The sequence below is a fragment of the Diabrotica undecimpunctata genome, chromosome 8, assembly GCF_040954645.1.
Source record: "Diabrotica undecimpunctata isolate CICGRU chromosome 8, icDiaUnde3, whole genome shotgun sequence".
NCBI lineage: Eukaryota > Metazoa > Arthropoda > Insecta > Coleoptera > Chrysomelidae > Diabrotica > Diabrotica undecimpunctata.
The window spans coordinates 116,003,801-116,028,203 of NC_092810.1; the positions used below are offsets into that span (position 1 = coordinate 116,003,801).

Genomic DNA, 24,403 nt, shown 5'->3' on the forward strand with positions numbered 1-24,403 from the left:
GGGCTTGTATGACCACTAATGGAGTTGGACATTTAGCGGTAACAGGAGGCAATATTAATGCAAAAAAATATCAAGAAGAGATATTGCAAGCCAAACTGCTGCCGACTATCAGAGATTTGTTTGAAAGGGATGCTCAATAATGCATCTTCCAGCAGGATAAACCGCCTTGTCATACGGCGAAGACTTCCATGGAATAGTTGAGAAACCATGACATTACTGTCCTGCCTTGGCCTGGAAATAGTCCCGATCTAAATCCAATAAAAAATTTATGGTCAAGGCTGAAAGTGTTAGTATCACGCCGAAACCCTTGTTACACGAAAGAACTGATAGAAACCATTATTCAAAACTGGTTTAGAATGACCTCACAGAATCGAGTTTTTCCTAAAAAACAAAAGTTATTTCACCAAATACTAATTTTCTTGACAATAACCATTGTACTATTTTTTTAAAATATATCTACTAATATCTACTAATAGCTAATCGCCGTTGTTTTATTTATTTTTAAATTTTTAGAGGGGTTTTAAAATAGATGCTAAATATTAAGCAGAAGCATAAAACGATGCAATAAAATTATAGATAAACGTAAATCTTGTGAAAAAGTGGAATGCTGATAACAAAACTAAAATTTTTTCCAGATAAAAAAGTTTCCAGAATTTTAGCCACTACTGTAGTAAATAGATGTCACGAACCGCTATTCTCGTGGCGCTAGTTCCATGACGCTCGCTTCAGCATTTTACCGTAGAGAAAAAAAAGTAATACAATGCCAGTATAGAAACTTTGCTTCAAAAAATGTTATGAATTGGAATCTGTGAGTTCTTTTTAAAAATTTTTTTTACTTTTTAAATATGATGATTCATCGTATTGTAGCGTTTTACCAATAAAACGAGCGGTTCTAATTTATATAATTTGTGACACGTACTATGCGTCGGAGGTATTGACATTCGTTACAATATGAATGATGCATTTTATGATCACAAAATAGAGCGATACACCATAAACATAATAAATGTTACAAGTCTGGCATCACTTCACTTATTATTGGGAACTACCACTATTTCGTGCTTTAGGCTAAAAGTAACAAAAAAAAATTAAATACAGCGAATAACGTCAAAGTTAAAAAAAATTGAATATGAAAGTATTACAGAATCCAACTGGAAAAATAGTACCTATACTTTATAATAGGTATATTTAAGTCGCACTGTAAAAAATGAGAAATATAACAATAAAAATGAATAAACAGTGATAAATAAAAACTTTATGATTTTTAACAGCTAATAATCGAAAATACAAAAAAAGATTTTTTCTCTTTCTCTTTTTAAAAAGAAGAATCCTTCTCTTTCCTTACTAGAAATATAAGAGAGTAAGGACTGAACCTTATTAATAAGTCAAGAAAACAAAAACAGATTAGCGGTTAAAAAAGTACTAGACATCGATTTTTAGGTAAAAAACAGAAACAAGTGTGGTACTCAGTAAGGCATGATAGTGGCAAAATAGAGTTTGGTAAAAATTCAACACATTTTAAAATAATTCTGGTTTCCGTCTCTTACAGAACTATTATCAGCATCAGTGGCATCACAGCTCAGTACTAGCCAAAGATTTTTTTCAAAACAATCCTTCATTCGCCCCTAACTTTGGCAACATTTCTCTGTGCTCTACCTTCAATATGTTTGAAATTATCCCCTGGGTTATGTTGACACTTGTCATCCTCTATGTCTTGGTCTTTGTCTGGCTTGTTGTCCCATCGTTTCACTCTAATCAAAACGTTTCTCATTGTTGCATCTTCTCTTATCTGATTACATGCCCTAATCATTTCCTTAACCTTTGACAAGGTCAGCTTCCCCAAAACCTCGCTCTGGCTCATCAGATAACTCTTTAGCGATTTTCTTTAACTGACTTTACCAAAGCGGCCTATGAGAAAAAAAAGTTACAAGGATATTATTAATAAACTTACATTAAACGGCGCGTGCCGCAAATTTTACGAATAACGGCAATTTTGTGCATCAAACGTCGGCCATACACCCAACACGTTGTTAGTTTAGAAACATACTCAACCTCGCAAACCTAGATCATGTGATTTTTTCGTAAAGTGGAAAATAGCGCGCCCGCTGGAAGGTAAGGCTCGAGACATTAAGAATATCCTCATATTATGGTTCTATTATATATATATATATATATATATATATATATATATATATATATATTCAGGGATTCTACAGTATTCACTGCATTCCCTTGCTTAATCGTTTCCATCTCTTTCTGTTGTCCCATTCTCCATCGTTTAGGCCTCTCTTAATCATGGCATCGTCTACTTCGTTCCTCGAGGATTTTCGGGGTCGTTCTCTTTTCCTATTTTTTATGGGGCTCCATTCGGTTATTCTCTTCATCCATCTGCTGTCGCTAGTTCTTCTTACATGTCCATACCACTTTAGTCTTTTTTGTTCTATATATGTTAGTATGTCTGTTTCTATTGATGTTCTTTGCTTTATTTCGTTATTACTTCTCCTGTCCATTCTTGTTATTATGCAGTATCTTCGCAGGCATTTCATCTCTGTTGCTACTATCTTACTGCTGTTTTTCTTGTTTATGATCCAATTTTTAGCCCCATATGTCATAATACTTCATATTTAGGTATGTATACCACCATACTGAGTTAAGTTGCAGATTGCTGTTCTTGTTTGTCCTAATCTTTGTGTAATTTCTTCCTCTGTTGTTGCCTTTTTCGTGATTATAAACCCCAATTATTTGAATTTATCCTTTCCTTTGATTGTTACGTTGTCATCAATCTATAGATCTTCTATGTCTTCTTCGCTTGTAGATAGGTACTCTGTTTTCGCGAAGTTAATATCTAGGCCAGCCTTGGTATATTCTTCTTGTAGTTTCTTCATTATGTAGCTGAGGTCGTCTTGGTCTTGTGCAATCACTACCTGATCGTCTGCAAATCTTGACGTATATAGGTATTCGTTCCGTACCGGTACTCCCATGCCTTCGCATTTTCTTTTCCATGTAGTCAAAGTTTTCTCTAAGTATATTTTGAATAGGGTTGGAGATGTGGAACAACCCTGCATGAGCCTTTTTGTTGTGGTGAAGTCCCCTATGATTCTTGTTCCCATTTTAATGGACACTTTATTTTCTTTATACAGAACTTTTGTAGCTTCTATGAGTTCCGTCTGTATTTCTAATTTGTACAGTGCCTTCCATAGTTTGGACCTTGATACAGAGTCATACGCCTTTCTCAGGTCCACAACTGCCAAATATATATGTCTATTTTTTGCTTTTTTTTTCAACAGTTGTTCCAGTGTGTATATGTGATCTATGCATGATCTTCCTGCCGTGAAGCCTGCCTGATCCTCCTCGATTTTGCCTTTTATCGCTTGCTCTATTATTTATCGCTGTATCTTCCCATATAATCTTCCTATTGATGATATTACGCTTATTCCTCTGTAGTTTTAGCATCGTTTTCTATCTCTTTTCTTAAATGTAGATGTCATATATGCCTCCGTCCATTCCTTTGGGAGCTGTTCTCCGTTTATGGCTTTCTGAAATATCCATTGTATCATCCGGTGTAATTTTTTGATCCGTATTTTATAAGCTCGGGTGAGATGCCTCCAGGACCCGGTGCTTTCTTATTTTTGATTGCTTCTATGGCCGTTCTCATTTCCCTATCTGTTATTTCTATTTCTTGTTGTGGGGATCTGCTTCGTCTTCGCCTGTTTTCTTTTCCACTGAATTGTGATCTTTGTTCTGTTAACAGTTCCTTGTATTAGTCCTTCTATTCTTTCTCCTGTATATATTTCCCAATTTAATTTTTTTTTGAGTGTTGTTTCAATCCTCTCAGTACTTTCCATGACTCCGAACTTCTTGTACCTCCTATGTATGTTTCAATATTTAAGCAGGTTCTTATTCTTCTTCTTATTCTTCATTCTTTTGTTGTGTTACCTGTTTTTCATTTTTCTATCTTTTTTTCTATATTTTTTATAAACTTCATCGTTGTTTGTAGTCAGCCATTTTCTGTATAGTTGCTTTTTTTCAATTATCCTTTTTGTTGGTTCATTTATTTCATAATAGTGCTGTTTATTTGTTATTTGTTCTTTTTCTTCAAGGGCTTCGAATGCTGCTTGTTTTATACTCGCCTTTATATGCTCGTATAATTCTTCGATGTTGTCGTATCTAAATTCTATTCATTTTTGGTCTACACGTTGTTGGTATAGTTCTCTTATTGATTGTTCTTGGAGTAGTTATATATTGTGTTTCTTTTCTCTTATAATATTCAACGGTTCTTCTGTAGAGGAGGTCTTGTTACGTTTCCAATTAATGCCCATTTTTGCTGTCGGTAGTTTATGGTTCGTTTCACATTCCGCTCTTCTTCTGACTCGCACATATTTGATCTTTATTCTGGTATCTTGTTTGATTATTATGTAGTCTATTATCGATTTCAGTTTTTGTGTTTCTTGCGTCCATGTATATGTATGAATATTTTTATGTCTGAAGAATCCGTTGGTGATTTTTAGGTCGTTTAGTTCGCATAATTTAATCAGACGTTCTCCGTTATAGTTTTGTTTATCCTCTCCAAATCTCCCCACTACTTAATCGTTTTCTTTCCTTCGGGTCTGCCGTTAAGGTCTCCTGTTATAATTATCTCCACATTCTTCTTAATTAGCTTTATTTGATGTTGAAGTTGTTCCGTAAAATGTTTTTTTTTCTACTTTCTGGGAATCGTCTGTTGGTGCATATACTCCAAGTATCACTGTTTTTTTACCGTATATGTCTATATGCATTTTAATTATTCTCTCGCTGATTGGTTTCTATGTTCTAACCCTGTTCTTCCACTTATTTTTGATTAGTATTCCCACTCCTGCCTTTGCTCTACATTCTTTATTAACTCCGCTCCAGCAGTGGATCTTCTATGGTTTCCGTTTTAATTCCTTTCTTTTTGGTTTCTGTTGTTACTAGTATGTCGGTGTTGCTTTCTCTAAACTCCTTGATCACTTCCGTCGCCTTTCTGTTCCATCCTTGTATATTCCTACCCTTATGTTTTTCTGTGTGTTAGGTTGCTAATTCCTAACGCCACAACCCCGTTTGTAGGACCTTTTCTTCAGCCGCCCATTTTGCATCAGACGCTCTTGGTTCTTCCGCCCTCTCGACCATTGTGACTTTTTCAGCCATGCTCTGCTCTCGAGACCGTTGACCGGTTTTCACCTGTACCCCAGGCAGGGATCGTCACAGGGTGCTATCAACCGGGTCAGCTGAATCCTGGTTTTGTTTTAGAGGTGTTACTCCTCTATCCCTCTTTTTTTATCCAGGCTTGGATACTCAATTCACCCCTTACAAATCCAGGCAGAGTTATGGTTTTATTAGTTATCTTAACATGTTTCTTTACATTTTCAAAATATAGAAAACTTGTATTTGGAAAACAGCTTTTGACCTGAAGTCCCAAAAGTCAAATAAAATAATTTCTGTTTTACTATTTTAGTCAGTTAATATATTTTAATTTTAAAAGTAAAATGTGAAAGCAAAAGGAGCAGAAAACTTTCGCACAGTATAATTCTATTCTATATTTTGTGCCCTCTTTTAATCAAAGGCAAATAGAAATTAAAATTGTGTGCTAATTCGCCATTACGCAAATATAATGCAAAACTATTTTAAATTTTTAATGTTTCGTTATACAAATCACACACTAATATTAAAAAAAATGTCTACTCCTTTATGGGCAAAGCAACATCAAAGGGTACGATCAAAGAATTAGTCGTAATTATTTTTAATGAAACTCTTTCTACCATTTAATTGACACTGCTAAGAGGGCGGATTTTTGCTTTGACTTTGTTAATTGTTACCTTCATTAAAATTTCTTGTATTGGTGTTCTTATGGATTGTGTTCTACTTTGAGGTAAATAATTTACATTCTTATGATGTTTAATTATTATATAATTTTTTTATAAAATGTATATTTTTAAATAATTTGACAAATAGACCTTTCCGAAAAAATTCACATGGCAATAACTTGATAATGGTAACTTTTTTGAATAATTTTGAATAAACTTTTTAGAACTAATGTTTGGACTTCCTCGGGTATTTAAAATTGTTTTTTCCTGGTTGTGGTTGCTGATTTAAACCGCTGATGTAGATAGTGATTAATATTAATAATTTTTAGCATCAGTTGTATTTAAAATTTAAACTAGAAATCGCGTGAATTGTTACTTCAAAATAACAAAAATAAACCCCCAAAACGACCGAATCATACATTTTGTATCTGATTATGTAGAAATGATACCGTGGTTATATTAAAGTACGTATTGCGCTGTCCTATATATAGATATAATCAGAGTTTTTTCTCAAGATTCGATTTCTTTAAATTTTTGCTGTTTTCTGAATTGCTAATATTAATTTTATATAACTGTTTTATATTAGGTGATAATATTAGGTTGAACAACAACTAAAAAAATATTGTCCGTTCAAATTATCGCATTTGGATAAAGATTTCTATATGAGAAGGTCGTGTAGATGGAATATTTGCAATATTGAAGAAAGCATTTAACAGAGTGACTTAAATATTTAATACATCTCTTGTATAATAAAGGGATCACTATGGATATTATTCAAACAATTGAAAACGTCTATCAAAACAATAAGATTGAAGTAAGAATTGATAGACAACTTACTGAACCTATAAATACAGGTAATGAAATAAGAGAGGGCTCAATAAGTCCTACGTTATCCATCTATACAAAAGGCTATGATGACAGTGACATGTCACACTGTAATTCCGGTTACCTAACGGCGCCACCTAGAAAATAAATATGAACTACCATATATCAATCATATTTTGTAATTGAAACGATACTTTTGAATAATAATACTGTATTAATAATATATTTAAATAATTAATAATTAATTTTAATAATGTTTTTAATGTAGACTTTATTATAAAACAATGTAAAGGTTTACGGTATATTATATTTAAACAGTTCTTTCCTAGCGCCATCTAGAAAACAAAATCTGAACTACTTAAATCTGACATTTCACTCATATTTTGTTCTTGAAATGATACGTTCAATTAAAAATACTAACAATATTAATTACATATTCGCTCCGTGCGTGACCATGGTAGGGGTACTTTGAAACGATGCCAGCGTGCGTAGCGGCGAAATATGACACAATTGGACCTACCTTTTTACGCATAAATTTTATCAAAAATGTGTGCAAATACATATTGCGTATTTAATTGTGCTAATAATAGCAAAAATAGTAAGTGTAGTTTTTATAGGTTCCCAAAGATTACATATAAATTAGAGAAAAGAAAAAGATGGATCCGTGCTATAAATATGAAAAAGTTAATATCACATAACTTTATTTTTATGCAATTGAAATAGAAAAAATTTAAATAATTTACCTTAAATGATATTTTATAAGGCTTCAAGCTAACTGAAGAGTGCCTGATGACTTTAGTTTTTATATCATAACTTTTACTATTACTGTTTTTAGATATATGCTCTTTCACGTGAAAAACTTGATTTGCCAGTACTAGATTTTTCCACTTCTTTTCCGTTTGTGGTTGAAAAGATATATTATGATGAATTTTGAGAAACCCAGTTTTTAATACTACATTTATTTTGTACATAAACTGAAAAAATATAATTAAAAAGTTAATTATTGATAATTGTCAGTTTCACATGTATTTAACAATGTCAAACATATGTCATATGTTTAACCTGAAAATTGGTAGGTCCAAAACTGTCAGATGAAGGCGGTAGGTGTCGCGTCAGTCACGCACGGAGCGAATATTAATACATATTAAGATTTATTTTGCAAAATAATTTATATGTTAGTTGATACTTATTTGGTTTATATGTAAGAAGGTACATGCTGGTTTTGTACGTAGATCGATTTTATATGGCATGATGACAACTCGCGAAATACGGGATCGACTTAGGTCATTTTGATTTTAAAATATTTTTGTATCAATCTGACATTTCAATCATATTTTGTTTTGAAACGATACAATTGATTTATTGCTAACAATTTTGATTAATGACATATATATTATAACTTTTTGGTTTTTAGCTAAAAAAAAACTCAGCGGACTATCATGATAAGATGGATGGTCCTATATTTGAACAATGGTTTAAGGAAAAGCTGCTTTCTTATCTTCCAGAGAAAACTGTTGCGGTGATGGACAACGCTTCGTATCATTCGAGGAGAGAAGAAGTGATTCCGACACAAGCCTTCAATAAAGATCAAATTAAGACATGGTTCATCAAAAATACATAAAATATAAAATTGACGAGATGTGTAAAGAAAAAAATGTTGACATTCTGAGACTACCTCCATACCATTGTGAGTTAAATCCAATTGAAATGGTATGGAGTCAAGTCAAAATACATATTTCCTCACAACACAGAGTTTAAGACCGCCGCTATGGAACAATTAATAAGAAATGCATTTGGTGTAGTAACAGTAGAAAACTGAAAAAACTATTGTAAACTTGCTATTAAGAAAGAGCAATCATTTTGGATTATTGACTGGTTGATGGACGATATTGATCCTGTGGTAATAAATGTGACGGTTGACAGTGATAAAGGTTGACGGATTAATGAAGGTGATAGTGATGACGGAGAAGATAAGGATGATGTTAATATGCAGTGAGTAAATTATGTGATAGTGTGCAAATCGGCGTAAACAAAGTGCCAAATCCGAAAAGTCTGTAAATAATAGTCCGACAAAAGTGAAAATTAGGTAATAGTGCGAAAAATTACATATAATATAACATATAATATAACATATATATATATATATATATATATATATATATATATATATATATATATATATATATGTATATATATATATATATATATATATATATATATATATATATATATATTGTTGTGATCTGCTTTATGATGTTTTATTATTAATTAACACTAATTTAATTAATCCAATTATTTAATTAATTAATTCACTAATTTATGCAGAGTCATACAAGTCAATTACTATTAAAAATTCTCAGGGTGCCTTCTTAATTTTACTTTAATCAGTTTACTTTATATATCTCTTCTAGTGGGTTCAGTATCTCCTAGTTGCTCATAATCGGGATAGAACAGGAAACGGAACTAACATTAAAACAACATAAATATGCACACAAATTATTATTTATTTTCAATAAGCAATACGATGAATATTAATAAATAACTTTTGTGGGCAATTATCTTTCCCAACAAACTCCTATACTCTAAATTTAATTTTAATTACAAACTATCTATTGATCTGTTTTATAATAATATCTACTAAAAAAAAAATGACCATATAAAAATATAATTTATTCACAAAAAAATAACTCTTTGAAACTTGGAATCTTAGTTCGTATGCTTATATTTGATTTTATTTTTAGAATATCTTAAAGTTTTATTCATTCAAATTATTTGACTGACCTTTATTTTTTTACACCAATGATGTCTCCTCTCGATCAAAACACAGTTCCTTCCTTGATTGATTATGTCCGGCTACCATCAAACCTTTCCCTTTCTCAGCATCGATCCAAACCGCATACCAGCAAACTACTCCTCGGAAAACACAAGCCTAAGCCTCTTTTGACCGGTATTCTTTATTCACAAATTCTCCTTTCTTTCTCAATTATATCTCGCGGACTATGCAGACTCAAAAGAGGTATTAATCTTCTCGATTTTGATCTGCTCTCAGCTTCCACCTTTTTCACTAACAAACGAAAACACTGGTACTCAGATTGACTACACGAAAAACACGTCTTCTCTTCTGGTCTGCCGGTAACATAATAATCTTTTCAATCTCCCCAGACAACCTTCTCCACTCTCTCATTCCCCATCATTCCTTTTTAACCAATCATAAACATTCATCTTTCCCACTAATTTTCGATTTAGAAAATTTCCAACATAATATTTAAAACAAATAAACTACTTTCACTCAAATTACTTTTCAGAAACCATTAACAATTTTGCCTTTTTCAACAGAAATAAAATTCCAAATTCTTGTTATCTCATATCTAAATCTAATTCTTATTTACTTTCGAAAAATGCCCACCGCAAAATACAATTACAAGTTTATTCTTAAATCTATAATTATACGAGGTTCCATTGTCCTTTCACTATTCACTCAGTCTTTCAAGGAAAAACTCGTCCGGGTACCGTCACGGAACAATGTCTTCTCTTATTTTAACTATTACAAATAAGTACAGGGTTGTATTTTAACTTATATGCCCGCGGTATATTAAAATAATAAAAAAACTCTTTATTCTATTTCTGATTGATAAACTGATCCATAACAATATATATATATATATATATATATATATATATATATATATATATATATATATATATATATATATATAAAGTAGTTAGGTATTATTGACTGACACGTTATGTAAAATAAAGTTTTATTTTGGGGTTGCAGTCATTAATAGGGCAGGAAAGTGAAACTCTTTGCTCTTTATCTAGCTTTCGCAAAATTTATTTGCTTTTTCAGGATATGCTAAAATCTGGTTTCAGTAAATACAATGAAATTAAAATTAAATAGCATTGTATAAAACTAGTATAAAAACTTACAACATGAGGTTAATCCATTAAATTTTCAAATTTACAAAACATTAAAACTTAACTTATTAAAATTATCTAGTTATGTAAGTACAATATTTTAATTTTATTTAATTTTGTACAAATTCATTATGACATTGATTATGTTGATGTTTGATTTATGTCAGAAAGACACTCGTTTCTGTTTATTATATTTTTTGTTGTTGATAACTAGCTCTTGATTGTTATTATGGTTACGTACAAAGTGGCGCCAAATATGAATATTTAAATTTTTTGAAATTATAGTATTTATAGTCAGAAAATCTAATATTAGAAAATTATAGTATTAATTTTCGTAAGACAGAATGTAATTATAGATATTGCTTAGTTTATCAATAAACTTTTTTTGGTTATTGATTTAAACTTAAATCAAACATCAACTAATGGATTAACCTAACATCAATTTAATGGATTAACCTCATGTTGTAAGTTTTTATACTAGTTTTATACAATGCTATTTAATTTTAATTTCATTGTATTTACTGATACCATATTTTATCATATCCTGAAGAAGCAAATAAATTTTGCGAAAGCTAGATAAAGAACAAAGAGTTTCACTTTCCTGCCCTATTAATGACTGCAACCCCAAAATAAAACTTTATTATATATATATATATATATATATATATATATATATATATATATATATAGTAGACTCCCTCTATAACGAGAACTGAAATGGCATACTAATTACCTCGTTATAAGCGGAACTCGTTATATCCAACAACAATAATACTGTGCATACATATGAATATGTAGTTTTCTAAAACATTAACTTTCTATAGTGAAGCCATTCGGAGCAATATAAGATGCTAATAAATATTGTTTGAATGGCGTTTTTAAAACAAAGTTGTTTACTTTTATTGTCAATGAAATGCATTAAAACAAAAAGAGTTGTTTACTTTTACTGTCAATGATATACGTTAAAACAAAAAATCTGTATTCTGTAAATATGTATAATGTATAAAGCGTATAAAGTTATTTTGTCATTGTTGACTGCTTTAAATTGTCCAGTATTCTATCTATCATATTTTCTAAAGATGTGAAACAGTTTTATGCTTCTTCATTTGCGTTTTGTACTTGGATAAAGTTTCTGCTCTTTAAACCTTTAAAACACTTTCCACATCTTGTCTATTAGGACCCATATTATTAGGTGTGAATGGTCAACCCAATACAATGACACTTGTGAATCATAAATTTTACATTTCCGACTAAGAATCATAAATTGTAAGAAGTTTATTGCGGACGGCCCGCAGTTAAAAAGGGTATTTATTTATAGCTACGGCCGGGCCAAAACGTAAAAAACACGTTTTTCAATCTTATTACTTCAAGTTTATTGCGGACGGCCCGCAGTTAAAAAGGGTATTTATTTATAGCTACGGCCGGGCCAAAACGTAAAAAACACGTTTTTCAATCTTATTACTTCCTCGTTATAAGCAAATTTACCTCGCTATAAAGGGTTATAGTTCAATAGAAATTTCACGGGACATCTAATGTACCTCGTTATAAGCGAAACCTCGTAATAACCGTGTTCGTTATAAAGGGAGTATACGTATATATAATTATATATATAAAGAAAAAATAATGGAATAAACATATAAGCAGAATGGGGACAACACGTGTGGTCAAAATGGCAAGAGATAAATCATTAATCGGCAGAAGAAGTATCGGCCGACCGCGCAAAAAGATGGAGTGACAACCTTCCATAGAGGTATCAATCCGCCAATGAACAAGCAGGGTTGCTGATAAAGAGGAAGAAGAATAAGAAGATAAAATATAACTTTGATACGCCGAAATTTATTGGGACACCCTGTATATTTGAAAATTGTTTTAAAATGTAGCTTTTATCAACTGACAAATTATTAATTTAAAATTTTTTTAATAATTTTTTTACTCTTTCGCTGTAATTTTCCATTCCGTTAGTGATGATTCACCCTGTATACAAGGAAAAATTTGTATGTATGTAATTGCTGTTATTACTTACATGAAAATAAAATTACAGCTGCACTTGTTTATTTTTAGTCACATCTTATATAAAGCGGTAATAAATGTGTAATGTTAAACAATGGTAAAATTTAACCATTTTTATTAAACCTAAAATAATTACATACCTATATCTGTCAATTAAAGAAACAAGTATTTATAATGCATTATTTTATATTCAACTATACATATCCTTTTCCTAGTGAAATTAAATAAATACAACTACACAGTTCTGAATACGGCTCTGATTAGAATGAATCATATATAAACAATCTAATAGCAACAAGTGCCTGACTGTTTTGGCAACACTGATCTCCATAATCTCAATGGTATTTTCTTAACTTTTTAACTTATTTTTTTAACTAGAATATACTGTACACTGGACTCCACAAAAAACACCTAAAAATGGCTTTTTAAGCCGAAAGCGCTCAGCTAGAAAATAAATGTTTACATACTTACAAAAACACTTTTCTTTTCCATTCATTGATGTGTTTTAAATAATTACTTAATGTTGAAGCAGCAGATTGCTTTTATCAGCATATTTTAATAATTTCCACTTTAAAAAACTAGAACAATAGAAATCAATAACCAACTAATAAGATGTAAACTGGAAGTATGCGGTAGTAAAATAATATGAATATATGCCAACTTTTGTTCATCCTATTAATAGCAGAAAAAACTGAATTTTTTTTTGTCATGTTATTCCAGCTAGCTAATGACGTCGTGTCTTAAAATTCCATATTTGTTATAATTTTTAGGATATTGTATAATATGTCATAAAAACATAATATTTAAATTCTTCAGATTTACTGCTATAATATTTTGTATTTTTCGTTCCCTTTTTCTGTCCTTGCATAATCTACACAAGTAATGCATATATTTTTTTCAAATTATCTGCTAAGTATTTTTTGGTCTTTACTTTTTTTACGTCGATATTAACTACCATTTTTCAGCAAAAAAGATAAGTCATCATCCGGCAGCACTGCCTATTTTGTAATTCCAGCTATTGATATTTTATAAATTGTATCTCTTTAAAAAACATTATTGCTTGAGTCATAAAATAAACCACTTTTACACGAAAAAGGGATCTTTTTTCACCAATTTACGACACTTCTTTGATGTTATTGTCAATGTCGAATGAATTTGGGTCTTTATCAATTTATTAGGGTAGATAACTTCAGAAAAGTTTTCGTTTAGGACCTTTTTCAGAGATAATGAAACTTTGTTAACGTTCTGTTCTTATGGCATCTTTTTTTTTAGAAAAAGTCATTTTCTTCCTTCCTTTGCGGAAATGAAACAGGACAAAGTCTCAAATATATCGACATTGCGTAATATACGCTTACTACATTTTACATTGTAAATAAATAAAAAATAAGTATGATAAACATAATGGTTTAAAAAATGTTAAAATTTTTGCATAACCAGACTGGGCTATTTTTGTTTGTTTTTTTTTTTTCATAGAAGCCGTCCGTTTCAAACCGGTCGCAGTGCACTTAATTAGCATATTGTACACCTTTCATTTCTTCAATATATTATACCTATTCCAGGATTCTGTAACTCTGTACCAGCTTGTACTGGTCAAGGGAATGCTATTTGATGTGCCTATGAAGTAAAGTACTGATACAGTAAAACATGACAAGCTGATGGATATATTAAAAAATATTGGAATCAACACCTGTGATCTAAGAATTATTAGCAATATTTACTGGAATCAAACATCGTCAATACGTACAGAGGCAGAAGAATTCGATGATATTAAAATCAAACGTGGCATCTGACAGGGATGTATACTATCACCCTTGCAGTTTAACGTATACTCTGAGGAAATATTTCAAGAAGCAGTAGAGGATGTTGAAGCCAGAATTCGAATTACCGGAGAATGTATTAATAACATCAGATACGCGGATGACACGGTGGTATTCGCTGACAGTTATGAAGCCCTCAGAGAGTCAATGAGTAGAATCACAGAAGTGAGTCAGAGATATGGACTTTCACGGAACATTAAGGAAACAAAATGTATGATGATCTCTAAAAAGGAACAGCAAATTAAAAGAATCAGTGTGAATGGTCAACCAATAGAACGAGTAAAAACGTACACCTGTACTATGACCTTCCCACTCGTGACTCGGGTAGTCTGAACTTTAAACACAATAACACATTTGTCATCGAGTATTGAACGCTGAAAAGTCATCGGTATAAAGAGAGAACCATATCGGTATAGAGAAATAATGAATACATTGTTCTTATGATGAACTAATAATGTGATAGTGTGTAGTGTGATATGTAAAAATGTAACACTTTATATTTAAATTTGTAATTATTTTCCTTAATAAGTTCACGTCAATGATCCCAGCAGTTGAGATACGTATATATCAAATTGATAAAGGTCAGCTTGAAACAAGCTTATATTGATGGACGAGCTCGAATTCTGCGTAAAAGTTATTGTTTTATTAATAGTAAACTCACAAATTATTGAGTATGCGAAAATATATTAATTTATGTCGTTATAGAAAACTTCAAACATTAGTCAAGTTTTTTTTTCATTAAAAAAAACCTAAAAAACTACTTAAGCCTGCGGTGTCTCCCGTACACCTTAATACCCAGTCTCCAAAATTCAACTCGATTGTTTCAAATGGACTTGGATTCCCTTTAAAAATAATCCTCCCCAAGTTAGCAACTTTACGCTAAAGTGGGGCGCAGACAAGAGGTAGATATATCTTTGACGACAGTTGGAAACTTGCTACTCTTAGAGGAGAGCTTTAGCCATTGTGTCTCGGAATGAATGTGTGAGGAACAAAGATGTGGCTTGACAACAAAGTGTACAAATAAAGGTAAATAAGGCGTTGAAAGGATTGTGATGCGATATATTTATTTTGCTTTTGAATAAAACATAAAGATTGGGTACGTCTATATAGCTCGGCTCTATATTTCAATTGAAATTATTTCAGTAAAATGTATAGGTATATAAATAAGGTGTATATTAATTTAAAAAATTAGTTATTTATCTTTAATATAATAAAAAAATTATACAGGGAGTTTAACTTAAATTTTTATAAATTTTGCATTTGCACCATATGGTACCATAGGAATGGACACAAAAAAAAACAAGAAGCAATATTAAAAACTAATAAAAACGAAATAATTATAGGTACAGAAGACAAACTGAAGAGTTGGATAGAATACATTTATACACTTTTTGACGAAGATAGACCTTTTTCTCCACCATCCACATATGATTAAAAAAAATAAACAAGGTAAAGAAATACCCACATAAAAAGTTATTTAAGCAACAAAGATTCAGAAAAACAGTAAAGCCATTGATCGGGACAATAGCAAATTAGAACTAGGGGAGAGAGGGTAAAATAATCCCTCCAAGAAAAAAACTCCAAAAAAATGGTAAAATATTTTTAAAATGGCATTTGTATAGGGTAAACACCTAAAAGAGTAATTTATCTAAACAAAATATGAATTTAAAAAAAAATTTTTATTTACTTTTTAAAAAAAAAACAAAGTACAAAAAATATCAACGTGATCATTTTACCCGCATATTGTGGGTAAAACGATTCCTTCTACAAACAACAAATTTAATTTGAAGAAAAAAATGTATTTATAACCTAATCTTTCTCTGAATTCTGAAGGAAACATCGCAGCAGTGTTCACAAAGGAATTCATCTTTGTCTTTTTCAACTCCCGCATACAATAAGTTAGCCCATTCCAAGCACTTTCTGCATTTAATCCATCTGTCAATTGAAGTAAAATATTTCTCGGAGCAGTATAGTCAAGTTGAATGTCTCTAGTTGTCTAAATCTTATTTCCGATGGTAGTCTCCCAATAACCGTTCCGTCTAGTACAATGTTGCCAATATTACAGTTATTTTACACAAAAGGCAAACTTTTAAACAAAGGGATCATTTCAACCCGTTCGGATCATTTTTCCCCCTCACCCCTACTTAAATTATAAACATTGCAAATTATTTTTAAGGTATGTCCAGTTTGTAGACTCTACTGAAAATAGTGTGTACCAAAGAAATAGTTTGATTAGAAAATTAACTTTCTATTTCTACTTACACATTTATGCAGGTTGGAATTACTTGTGTTTTTTTTTTATTTTTTAAAAATTTCAGGAAAAAATTTAGGAAATTTAGCCGCCAAACGAAAACTTGGTAAGAAACGAACCTATTCTATATGAATTTAAAAATGAACCACAGCAAAATCATAAAAATAAAAAAAAAAGAAGAACAAAAATTTTGTTGGTCAAAAGCCGTTTGTTTGACCAGTTCAGTGTCGAGGATAAACCAAACAAAGGAAATTAGTTTGCAAACCAACACGTAAATACTGAAACTCCTAAAATATATTTTAAAATATTTTTCAAACGACATTTTTGACTAAGCAGCCTTATATTCTAATATGTATTCATTGTCAAAAGAAGGGAAAGCATTAAATACGACAGCAGCTGAAATCAAAAAAATGATCGGAGCCAATTTGCTCTTTAGTTGTACTCTGTATCCTCGTTTATCCTGGTATTGGAAAGCTGGGTTAAAACTATCAAGTGTATCTGATGTTTTAACCAGGTATAGAGTTATGCAACTGAGAACCTGCCTTTACTTTGTTGACACAAATTCTCTCCCTGAGAATCATCAAAATAACAGACTATGGAAAGTGCAACCTGTCATAGATGCGGTACAAAATGCATGTCTTCAAATTGAGAGATCAATAAACAACTACAGCATTGACGAACAAATGATTTCTTTTACTGGTCGGTACTCTCTAAGTCAATATGTAAAAGGCAAACCACGACCAGTAGGATTAAAAAATTTTGTACTGGCTTCATCAACAGGTGTCGTTCTCGATTTTGAGATATACCAAAGAAAACAAACTACTCTTTCAAATGCGGAATATGGATTTGGACCTTCTGTAGTCTTGAGATTAACAACATCATTGCCAAAAGCATCGTTTTTGGACTTTGACATGTATTTTACTACACCTCGCCTAATAAATAAGCTTTTTGAACTAAAAATATATGGAACTGGAACCGTAATAAACAATCGAATCAAAGTTAACTTTGTGCCAGATAATCGTCTTCAGAGAGGTCAAAGTCAAAAATTTTACAGCAAAGAATAAAATATGGTGGCCGTTAAGTGAAGGGACTCAAAGTCTGTAGTTTTATTGTCTAATGCAGCTGGAGTTGATCCTCAAACTATAGTAAAAAGGTGGTGTAAAAATGAAAAAAATATGTACAAATAAAATGTCCTGATATTGGCAAATCTTACAATGAGAATATGGGAGGTGTAGATATCGTAGATCAGCAACTCGAATATTACCGAAGCTGGATAAAAACCAGAAAATGGACCTTAAAAGTAATAATCCACGTTTTGGATCTTGCAGTGGTAAATTCTTGAATGCAATATAGAGCTAACTGTCCTAAATAATATATGGCTAAATGAATAATATTCCAAAACAAAAGGTAAAAGACCTCCTATCCTTTCGAATGGAACTTGTAGAAACATTACTTGCAACCCCTACGAAACGACGTTTTACTAATAGTGATCAAGAAGAGGAAGAAAGAGAGCCTCCAACAAAAAAACCACAATATTATAGGACTGCAATGCCAGCTGAAGATAAAAGATTGGATAGCTTTGAGCATTTTCCAACCGTAGATCAGCTAACTACAGCCAGATTTTGCCATAGAAGCACTTGCAAAAGTAGAACGCGAGTTAGATGTTTAAAATGGAATGTTTATTTGTGTCTTACAAAGTATTAAAATTGTTTTTTGTATTTTCATACACGTTGGATTTAATATTTTGTATTACCTAAAATAAAATCTATCATACACAACTGTGTGGGTAACTTTTTTTTAAACACTGTGTACATAGATTTTTTTTAATATTTTTTGTATTGTAAGTAACCTCCAAGTATCATTTGCAATAAATTTTGCCAAGTTCTGCAGAAAAAATTATGTTCAGGTCTGAAAGGGTTATATATATATATATATATATATATATATATATATATATATATATATATATATATATATATATACATATTTTTTAAACCAACCTTACCTGCATACGTGATATTATGGGAGGAAGGCGTTCAGAAGGTATCTGAAATCAAAGTAAAAAACAGACCTACAGTGGGTGATCAAATTATTACAAAAATAGTCTATAATTGAGCTTTATAATATATTAATGCGTTTGTTTCAAGTTAATTATCTTCAAACACTTTATGAAAGTACTGTAAAAGTACTGTAAATAGTCTGGCCATAGTGACAACAGGTGCCATTGTTTGTCAGTGCTGTTCAGCCTATCCTGCAACTCGTGTGCATATCATTTTGTATTCTTGGTGTGTAGAGTTGTATTAAATAGTTTTTATTACTCTCTAGTGATATTCTAACAGTCTTATACTATTTTGTTTTTAATTTAGCAAACACTGCATGTTCGTTACACCAGTGGTACCAGAACATCATGGGAAAAGCCAAAGACATCTCGCCAAGGAAAATAACGGAAATAAATACTTTATTATTGAACACTAATCACTTCAACAGAAAAATAGCATCAATTTCCAAAGTTTCAAAAGCAACTGTGGACCGTACAAAGCAAAAACTTGAAAAAAATTTGGATTTGACCCCACGACGCAAACAAAAATGTGGTCGAAAGCACAATACGATATGAAAGAAAAATTCGAGATATAGTCTTTGCAAACAGAAAACAACCTCGAAGGAGTTTAACGAAAATGATATAGGAGTCTGCCTTCAATGTTTCACCGATAACAGCCTCGTTGGCGAATGAAGGATCTGGGGTTTTCAACCCACCTCACACCATCCATGAAGAAACAAGGCTTTAATGGGCTAAAGATCGTAAAGATTGGACCATTGATGATAATAATAATATTTCAGGTTTGTTTTTTGGGCGAATCTACCGTGCAGATCCTCATGAATAGAACTAAATTTGCGAGTAAAAGATCTGAGGAAAAATGTAAAGCGGATTATATTGTAAGAACGGTAAATCACTCCCTGAGCATTATGGTGTGGTCTATCATAAACAGTCAAGGAACTGGTACACTCTACATTGTCGAAACAATAATGCGGTAGGACCAGCACTTGACGGTACTGCAGACAAAAATGCTTCTCCAGGTCCAAGAGTGGTTCCCGAATAAGAGTTTCACGTTTATATATGACAAAATTCATAATTTACAACTCCTTGCTGACAATCAGATAAGGGTTTTCGACTGGCCTGACAATTCGCCAGATCTGAATCTGATAGAAAATCTTCGAAAGATCATGAAGAAAGAAATTTCTAATGAAATTATAACCACAAAGCGTAAATTGATCAAGCGCTTAAAGCAGTATGGCACAGGAGTGGAACACTTTACCAAAGTTGCCAGAAATGTATAGAAAGTATGCCAAGGAAGTGCCAGGCAGTCATTGCTACAAAAGATGACACTACCAAGTATTATTCTTAAGACATAACTTTAAGTATTTTCATGTAATTACTCGTTTCTTTTTTAATATTTGTAAACTTTATAAGGTGTTAAATCACAGTAAAATAGAATTTAACAGAAAAATATGTTTTATAGCTCAATTACATTCCATATTAAACAAAAAGTAAAATTTTATGGAGTGGCTCTAATAATTTGATCACCCACTATAGTGTTCATTTAAACTTTTATTTTATTATTATTATTTTAATATATTAATAATTTATTTATATTTTTGTTGATAAAAAATACATAAATATTAATATCTTCATTATATGCAACGTTGCATTTTGCTACTTAACACATTATTAATGTGTTAACTGTAGCTTTAATTTCTCAGCAACTGTAATTTTTGTCTTTGTCTAATTTCGCAAAATATTGACGATATTTTTTATTATTTTTTATGGAAATATGTTTAATATAATTTTATATATTTTATAGTTCTAACAGCTTATGAGTATGTCTTCAATAAAAAACTACAATATGTACCATAACTCACTTTTCAAATTACCAAAATTAACATTAGTTATTCAAATTACGTACCAAAACGGAAAACTATTTCCTTACTGGAGTGGATATTACGTGAAGGTAACGCATAGGAAGTTTGTTTCTAGTTTGCAAGAGTGAAGATTATGTGCAGTGCAAAGTTTGTGCAACTAAGTAATTATGAGAGAAATTAGGTTTGCGCGATGTAAAAATAACTGAACAGTCTGAACTTACTGGGGTTAAAATTGTATATAAAATGGTTATATAGGAGGATTTCGAACAATATGTTTTTACGCAATATCTAAAATATAATCTTTTTTACTTATATATATTATTTTAGCTAAAATTTTAAGAAAATATAGTATATGAGCACAAGAATATCAAGTCTCCGTAGGGACTCCGAAGAGTGTCCAGAAGACAGAACCACACAGACGGAATACTATACAGCCATAACAGAACCAACAGGGCCACATAGAGAAAGTACTATAAGAAAATTCAAAGCACTCATGCTTGTGTTAGATTTCAAAAGGTTATCTTAAAGGAGAAAATACAACCAATTTACTCACTCCAAAATAATAAGTACATAACTAGTTGCTTTCCGACTAATCGAAACATGGTGCAAGGAACACTCACTATCTATAAATCCTTTTAAGTCATAGATGGTCCTCTTAATCACAAACAGAAGAATCGCGGGTTTAATACCCCATAGATTCTTAAACTTTATTATTCTTATTCTAAGTTTTTCTGACGAGACAAAATACCTTGGTATTACCTTAGACAGGAAGCTAACACCGAACTCTCACTTAGATGGTAGAGCTAAAAGAGCATAATATTGCCTATGTTTGGTGTCGATGAACGGTCGGACACACCTGGGGATTTTCACCCAGGGTGATCGCCTAGATCTACACTGTTGTTATCAGATCAATGCTGACTTACGAAGCTATTGCCATGAAAACAATACCAATTGCTGAAATGAAGTTGGTCATTGGCATCACCTCTCCAAACATATTATGTCAAACAGGTGGCGCTTGTGACAATGATGCGACTGCGCTCAGGGGATGCATACCTTAATATGAGAATGGGACAATTGAGAACTCGTTTCTGACAGGGAGAGCTGGATGCGCTACCCCTACTACAGGCAGGCTACGACTTAATTAAACGATGTCTTTGACAAACCCTACAAAATCGAAATTAGAGAGTACAGGAAGTCAAACGTGGCAAAGCCGCAAAATAGATAACCCAAAAAGGTATAGCCGGGAAAAATATAATAATCTGCACAGATAGCAGAGAAGCGATACTAACTTTAAATAGACCATATGTCACATCAAGGTTAGTAATGTGTGTCATAAACCACTAACTTAAGCTTCGAATGATAATAACAACATCATGAGGTGGATTAAAGGACACAATAGAAATAAAGGTAACCCTAATCCTGACCAATTAATCCAGTCCTAAGACTATTAAGACCTGAGGATCTTGTTAGTTGGTCAACTACAACAACTGGAGAAATTGTCAAGTGTCACTTCCACTCGTAATCCGTAAAAAAATGAAAAGAGGGGCAAGAAGTAGTTGGGAAATCCCAGGAAAAGCCTACGTTTGTTGATTGGTTTTTTAAATAGTTATTGTCAGCCAAGCTAACACCTCCATACACTGGGGTTAGTAGACAAACCTCTATACAGAAAGTGTGAACAAGAAGACGACACTTCAGCGCATGTTCTATGTCAATGTCCGGAGTTATTCTTAATACAGTAGTACGCGTTCGGTGGGCCCTGGCCCACACCTGTTCACACAAAAGAGATATCCTCTGATGACTTGTCCACCTTCCGAGAAATGACCGGATGGACAATGAGCTTAGAACGACATCTCCCTGGAAGAATTTACAATGGGTCAATTGTGGCCTAAGTGCTGTGGATTTTAACTCGCCCTCCCTTCTCTACAGATACAGAATCGTAAAAAATGGCAAAAATCGCGCAACGTTTATTTATTCAACAGCTTTATGGACACTGGCTTCGTTTGCGACAAAACGCTAAAATTGCATACAAAATCTGGACTCCTCACATTTAAAACTCATTTTAATTTTTGTCAATAGGGCACTCCGATATAAACTTTCTTTACAAAATTTCATAGTTATATGTAATAAATATTTAAAGAAAATGGTAAAATAAGCATATTCTCCAAGATACCTACTTCAGTAATCAACATATTTACTTATTGTGATCTTTACAGATTTTAAATAAATTGGGAAGTTAATATAAAAAATAAAAGTAAATTTAAAATTTTAGTAAAATAAAAAAAAATTAATTGAATTTAGTATTACAAAATTGTTAATTTAGTTATTTTGTTACAGATATATTCAGAGCTGCTGCAGAGGCAGGTCCGAGAGATATTCTTAAACTATATAATACAGATGGTCAGCTGTTAAATATTTGTTCTGACCTACCCGTTAACTATCCGGTAAGTGTATATTATAAAATGCTAAAAGTAAATGTTTTGAAACCTTTATTATCTTTTATCCTGTTAAGTATCTTAATGCAATGATATACGTAGAAATGTGAATGCTTAAGTATTTTAATCATGGCTTTCAAAAGAAATAATTGTTATGTCTCCCTGTATATTTTCTATTCGTCTTTTTTGTTTTTATCTTTATGTATTCAAAATAATTCAGTAAAATTACGATGGGTTCTTCTCTCGGATGTAAAGAATCCAACATTTAACATTTGAATTTAAACCACACATTATATGCCTTTAAGAAATCAGTGCGAAGAATTCCAATTTCCGCATTCCTTCTCCTCTCCAAGAAAAAGAGCTGCTAAATAGGATTTTTAAACTTACTAGTCCCTATATACATGTAGAAGATCGCAATGCTCATAATGAACTGTGTAGCTACACATTCAGTAGAGGTTATATTATCGAAAACGTTATTAACTACACTGGTATTTGTTTGATAAACACTGGCTCCTTTTCCAATATTGATTTAAGCTTTAGCTATCAAAATTTAGTTCCAACATTAACATGACTTACTTGTGATGATCTCCCTCACAGCAATCATTTCCTGATATTTATAACTAGTTTAGATATATCAAATTCTCAAGCATTGAACAAAAATGTTTTGAGCTTGAAAATTTTTCTTATACTTTATCTTCTAGAGATGTTGGCGACCATATTGACATATCTTATTCTATTCACAGCAGCTCGAAATGGATCAGTTGACTCAGTTGACGTTAGACCAATCCACTTCCTAAGATTGGCCAAATAGGATATACGTCTACGTCCAGGGCCTCTCTTACTCTTACTCTTGCCTTGTAGAATCACCTGTAGAAGTCGGTATTTATTATTACGCATGACGTGGCCACAAGATATATGACACAGGTAAAACACCAACAGACTGGCTAAAATCAACATTCGTAGCATTACCAAAAAAATCGAATTCCTCACAATACGATGATTATCGAATATTAAGTTTGATGTCTCATGTCCTTAAAACTTTTCTCGGAATCATCCATACACAAATTTACAAGAAGTGCGAGTTCCAGATGAGTGACACTCAATTCGGATTTAGAAACAGATTGGGAACACGAGAGGCTCTTTTTGCTTTAAATATGTTAACGCAACGATGCAGAGATATGAATGTAGGTGTATATGCATGTTTTATTGCCTATCGAAAAGCATTTGACTGCGTTAACTATCAAAAGATGATCGAAATTCTAAGAACAACTGGAGTTGACGAACAAGACTTGCGAATAATCTTAGAACTATACTGGCACCAAACGGCAACAATTAAAATAGAGCACACAACATCCGAAGATATAAAAATCTGACGAGGAGTGAGACAGGGTTGCGTCTTATCACCGCTACTGT

At 31.9% G+C, this 24,403-nt stretch overlaps 1 protein-coding gene across 1 annotated transcript in view; it reads left to right on the forward strand.

The window, feature by feature from the left end:
* Positions 1-24,403, forward strand: part of Pde9 (phosphodiesterase 9) — a 1,302,013-nt gene that overhangs the window by 1,101,861 nt on the left and 175,749 nt on the right. The window contains exon 7 of the mRNA XM_072540799.1: positions 22,893-22,999. Coding sequence (XP_072396900.1) covers positions 22,893-22,999 — 107 coding nt within the window. The remainder of the gene's footprint in view (positions 1-22,892; positions 23,000-24,403) is intronic.